General features: G+C 34.4%; 1 protein-coding gene across 2 annotated transcripts; it reads left to right on the forward strand.

Annotated features, from left to right (window-relative positions):
- Positions 1-648: 648 nt before the first annotated feature.
- Positions 649-2927, forward strand: LOC112517041. 2 transcript variants are annotated; one of them, XM_025124343.1, is made up of 2 exons: positions 649-1723; positions 2212-2927. In XM_025124343.1, the coding sequence occupies exons 1-2, from the start codon at positions 850-852 to the stop codon at positions 2598-2600; spliced, it is 1263 nt and encodes a 420-aa protein (XP_024980111.1). In that variant the 5' UTR covers positions 649-849; the 3' UTR covers positions 2601-2927. The 2 variants fall into 2 exon arrangements, with proteins under 2 accessions (XP_024980111.1, XP_024980112.1); XM_025124344.1 differs by having other exon boundaries at positions 2248-2927.
- Positions 2928-6263: the final 3336 nt, after the last annotated feature.

A 6263-nucleotide genomic window follows, 5' to 3' on the forward strand; every position in this document is an offset into this window, starting at 1 on the left:
TTTTTAATTAAAATAAATTTCACCAGTAATCTTTTTAAATCTCTTTTTTTTTTTTAAAATCACTGACATGATATATTTTAATTTTAATTAAAATAAATTTTATCGATTTTTTTTTAAATGTAATTATTTTTTTTTGTAAATGTAAGTAGTTTTTTGTTATATTTGTTTAATTTTATAGATCTAAATACTTTTTGGTTCAAAAAATATTTAGGAACTTAATCGTTCAAAATATGAATGTTTATTGAGGGTTTTTCTCGAACTTTTGTCAGTATTTTACTACTTTAACAAGTTGTACAGGTCATAAGAATGAATCTACCAGGTTTTAGAAAAGTCCAAAGAGTTATTTAACATGTTTTGAATTATCCAAAGATTTATTTGTTTCAAAAATTGTCAATGAGTTATTTAACATGTTTTAAATTGTCCAAGGATTTATTTGTTCTAAAAAATTGTCCAAGAAGTTATTTAACATGTTTTAAAATGTCTAATGCCTTATTTGTTCCAAGAAATTATATAAAGACTTAATCATTCCAAACATTAAATTCTATTGAATTTTTTTAAAATTTTTCTTTTAAGAAAAACATAAATTATTTCAATCAATCAATCTGTAGTTATAAAAGGAAACTTCATAATGTTTTTTAAGATGCCGTATAATACAAAATTATAGTTTGATTGGTGGAGGATTTTTGATAGAATCATTGGAGGATATATCGTCATCAACTCTTGTGGAAACAACCCTAGGAACGTTTTCCACGTATTCATTATTGCCTTCACTGGCCTTCTTCCTTCCTTCAGCACTTCATCTTCATCTTCATCTTCATCTTCATCTTCCCCCATCGATCCACCTGCAAAATGATGGAACTCCCACAATCCCCCATACCTCTAGCTCCATTACTTCTTCGTAACATTCTGTTACCCTTATTCATCTACACCGATAAATCTCTGTTGAATTTGACCCATAAATTCAAACTCTTCGAGATCCTTCGTTATACCCTCGTCACCGCCTTCGTTTTCTTCCTCAAAATCGTTCCTACCTTCATCCCTTCTTCTCTTAATCCCAATCATACTTCCGATTTCTCAGATATCGATTCTGATTCCAGTGGTATTTGGGTACCCTTTTTGAAAGGGGCCGGAAAGTGTAATGAAACCGCCGATAGTAGTTTGGCCGGTGATACGTGCATCGCGCGTGCGCTTTCTCAGTTACTGGCTATTGTTAATGAGATACCCGTGAGTTCGAGAAAGTATGATATCGTCAGGTCGTACGCCGAGAAATTGATGGATGAAAATCTCGAGGAAGGGTACGAGTCGTTACGGAAGGTGAACGCCACGGTTCTCTCCGGCGGGTTTTCACGGGCCCTTGGACAGCTGGAATCGTTGGCGGTGGCGGAAAGGGTGACGGCGAGGGAGGTGGTGGATGAAGCGAGTGGCGGCGATGGTGGAGAAGTGGTGAAAAAGAGCGGTCGTGGTGGTTATTTTGGGTTGAACCGGGCTTTTAAGACGGTTGGGCATTACGGTGATGCTGCTTGGACCCGGTTCATGAAACGGAAACCCCGAGTGGGCGGTTCGGCTGAGAAGTTGTCTGCTGAGTTGCTTTGGCTGGCGCAGAAACTAGCGGCTTGTGGGAGCGCTGATGAAGCTGTTCGTCAATGGGCTTCGGCTACTAAGTTGGCCTCGTTTGCTCTTTCGGCTCAGCTGCGGCTACAAGGATCTTTAGTCAAACTTTCTGGTATGACTTCGGCCCCGTTTACTTTTTACCGTTTTTAATGTTTTTAGTTACATCGTAGCAAATATAAATGTTAAAGTGACAAGGACAAGTAGTTAGAAGACTAATAAGGAAATGTCTAAAATGCCCTTCCACATATGGTGTACTATTAATATCCTGTAACGATTATAAGTGGCGAATATGTCATTATTAGTGGATGTTTGCGATTGCTTATTTGAAACAATTTATGCTTTTCTACAAAAGCACTTATCAACTTATTATAAGTAAGAAGAGTTTAACTTTTTCAAAAATTCCTTATTACCAGTTTGTAACCACTATAAGTTGTTTATTCAAAAACTCAAAAGTACTTATTATCGGTACTACATCGGAATAACTCAATAAGTTGTTTTTATAAGCAATCCCAAACACCCCCTTAATAAACATAAAGTTAAGTTCACGTAACAACGAATCATTTTGTCCAATCATATCCCGTTTTTATTGCGTATTATGAGGGTACATGCGATATCAGTATTTCCGATCACATGTAGCGTTATTGTTCAAGCAAGCAACGTGTATGGGTAGTGAAGACGATGATGAGGGCCACATGGAGGAATTAAGGAAGATCAAAATGAAGTTGTTGATGTCATGGATACCGTTCATGTGTCGAGCGAGTAATGGCACGGACACACCCGTACTGAGTTTTCACGAGAAACTCGAGCTTGAAAGCGTGTTAGGAGAACTGATAGGGTCGTTAAAACACGAAGAAGAGCAAGAAAAGGTGTTGGCCTTATGGCTTCACCATTTCACACATTGCCAGTCCACCGATTGGCCCAACCTCTACCTCTACTACACCCGTTGGTGCGCCACTTCCCGCAAGCTCTTGATCCTCGAGGGAAGATAAGTGCACACAGGGAAATGAGAACAACCGTTCAACGTTTAGCATCGAAACCGGTGGGTTCTGTTAAAAATTCTTCAAAAATTTAAAGGAAGATGTAGAATAAGGGTGTGTTTGGTACGCGGAACAGGATGGGACAGGACCGAAGATATATTATATGGTTTAATTTATTTGCATTTAATGTGAATTTGTTATATAATAAGGTATGGCCTACATTTTATGTTTGTGGGATTATGTATAAAGAAAAATGTGGCATGGTGCAATTCATGTTAAACACATGTTTCTTTCTTTTCTTGTTTATAGTTTACTGGTTGAATCTAGACATTTTTATGCATGGATCAATCAAGGATAGATGTCAATTTCTTTCTTATCGAAGAGTAAGGGGCCGTTTACAAAATGTTTACTCAGGTAAGCGTTTACCAAGTTATATTATCTTATCAGATGAATATGACAAAGAACAAGAATCTTCCCCAGTAAGAGCGAGACAAAGAACAAGAGTCTTACCCGGTAAGTGAAGGCGACGACTCTTACCACGATAAGAGCTTATCGGGTAAATTTATTGAATACGATGCCACTTTGGTGGACTAAAATCTTATCCGACAAGTAAGTAATAATGTTGAATTTTACTGATAAACACTTGTCAGGTAAGTTTTTGGTAAACGACCCCTAAATTTACCAAAGGGCCTTTCGCCTAGCGGTATGTAAGTCATTGGCCTCCTAAGAGGTCAAGGGTTCAAACCTTACTATAGGTAAGGTGTGTGTGTGTGAGTTTATTTATTCTATTTGTCGTATATAAATATTATATATTTCAAAAAAGAGAGTAAATTCTTGTGTTAGCTTTATAATGTTTGATTATGGGATGTATAAACAAATTAAATGACGAGAGAATAGTATCAGTGGGTCCAGTCTGATTTATCGTCAAGCTATGCGTTTGAAACACGCAATGTTATCCACCCGTCATGACATAGTCCGTCTCATCAGGAGTGTCTGATTTTACACGTTACATGATATCAAATCGAAATAATTAGGCACCTTCTTATCCCAAAAACAAGAAGTAAAACAACTTATTGGAAAAGCTCACATGTTTTAGCTCTATTGCTTCAATTTGAAAGCAGTTATAATCTAAACTTATCCGATGAAAACCAATAATCATATTATCAGATAATATATATGGAAATTACAGTGTTATTTTATAGTGTGATTATTTTTAATGTGTACTTGTTATTTCATATTGTGAAATATCACTGTAGTTTTATATGTATTGTTTCACAATATAAAACAACACATAATTAACCGTTCTCGACTTTTTTTTGGTTCTCATTTGATTTTCCCATGTTTTCATGATGGTAAAACTACATAATTTTTTTTAATCCAATTTTAAATATATATTTTTAATCCATTTTATATCTAAAAGGAAAACCTACAAAGAATGACGTGACACATTATTATAGTACAAATTCTTCATAGGAATTTTCTTATTTATTAGAATTTTTAAATTATTAAATAAGTTAAAGACTTTGTTACCCCTATATGAAAATTATGTATTTCATAATAAGTAGGCTTTTTTGGTCATTTTACTTCCAATTTAATTATTTAACTATAATCCCCGAACTATTTAGCCTCCTTGAATTCCTTTTAATTTCTCCATTCAATCCACGTTAAAGAAGCATCCTTGGTTCTCCGAGTCAGTTAAGAAGTGGTCAGATCCACTCCAAGGGTAGTATAGGGTTCGATTCTCAGTTGAACCGTCACAACAGGTATGCCGAGGCCAGGGACTATCAGTTCTTGGCAAACAACTCATTTTCTCCTTATGGGAATTCCAACTTACGCATCAAATCACTAAGATTGTATGTATTTTTATTCATTCATTATCCTACTGCTTCCCTTGATAATTATATTTACTTGTGTTGTGATTCTAGAGTTTTTTTTACTGTACCCCCACCGACAAAGATTGATTTAGTATTTGCATATTGTGATTAAAGCGTTGTATATGCCGCTATCTGCGCATCGTATTTTTGATGATTGCTCCTGATACAACTTATTACAACTTGCAAAGTTACGCCTACACATGACATTTGAGAAATGACATGGATGATGATGCGACAGGACATGAGAAAATTACATTCTTCTAATGAGGCCAACATTTCATTTCCATAATTCAAATCATTGTTCAATGTTGTTGGCAATGGATTACGTTAGGGGTGCTCATGGGTTGGCTTCATCAGGTTGAAGACATTTGAATAACCCAACCTAATGCTTGCGGTTTGAAAAATCTTAAGCCAAACCGTATTGGTTGGTGGCGTTGGTTGGGTTGATACTTTCGTACATTAAAATATTCTTCTGACCTTGAATATGTTATTTCTCTACACATAATTTCTTTTCCATTATCAAACATTTGATACAATTTATCCATACTTCTAATGTATATCATATTCAATTAATTTTCTCAATTTTACATATATATGTTCATAGTTACAGAACATATATACAAATGAGTTATATAGAGATGTGAATAGATTGGAAATATGTGTATATGAATAGCGTACTTGATAGTGTAATTGTCTAATGTATATATTAATAGAAATTCAACAATCATATTAAATCCAAGAAATAAAAAAATATCGGGTTGGTTAGGTTCAAATAATAGTAACCCAATACATGCAGTTTGAAAATTTTACTACTCTTTTAGACATCGGATTGCTTCGGGTTGAATTATTTCACGTGGGGTTGGATTGGGTTTTTGAGCACCCCTAAATTACGTGGTTCTCCATGATCAAGTTAGCTTTTGGGTTATGGAATCTACATTATTCCATGAATTGTTAATATATCTATTTCGGTCTTTACAAAAATTTTATCACTGTAGTTGTTGCAGTTTCTTTTTAACAATTATTTGGTCTTGAGGTGTTCATCCCATGTGCACTTGATAAGATGTTCCAATTACACTCATTACACTGGACCTCACCGTCTTTCTTTAGCTCTTTGTATGTTTAGATAATCTTTATCTTAGTACATTGTCATCTGAGAATATTTATGATAGAATACAGTTAAAAAGGCAGGTACAAGCTTGGGTTTTGTCTGAATTGACATGATTGTCAGTATAGACTAACAAAACTATATCAGCCTAGCATTGAATAGACTGCGTATTCACCTTATCAATATATCAAATCAATGATGGGGTCTGAAGACTTCCTCCTCGACTTGAAGTACTCCAAAAGATTGAGCAATTACCTTCCTACAACTATGTAAACTAGTATGGGAACCGCGCGTTGCGCGGTAGTATGAGTGCTTTGATTAATGATCTGATGATTGTCTATATAAATATATATTAATTGTTAATAGAATCATCAACAAATCATATTCAAATAATTCGAAAAAGTTAAATAAAATATAGTTAGTGAAATTTTAATATATATATATATATATATATTGAGAGAGAGATTTGTTTAGTAATAAAATTGTAAAACTAAATAAAATGAGTAATAATAACGACGGAAATATTAAGGAATCTGACACAAATTTAAGAATAAAAAATACTCCACATAAAGATATGTCTCCTTCAAATGATGATGTACATGTACTAATTTTCATCTTCAACACATACCTTGACTTTAAAAACATAATAGTGAATGGACCGGACCAACCATACGATATGTAAAAAATCACATACCA

This window comes from Cynara cardunculus, assembly GCF_001531365.2.
Source record: "Cynara cardunculus var. scolymus isolate 2C chromosome LG 8, CcrdV1, whole genome shotgun sequence".
NCBI classification, from domain to species: domain Eukaryota; kingdom Viridiplantae; phylum Streptophyta; class Magnoliopsida; order Asterales; family Asteraceae; genus Cynara; species Cynara cardunculus.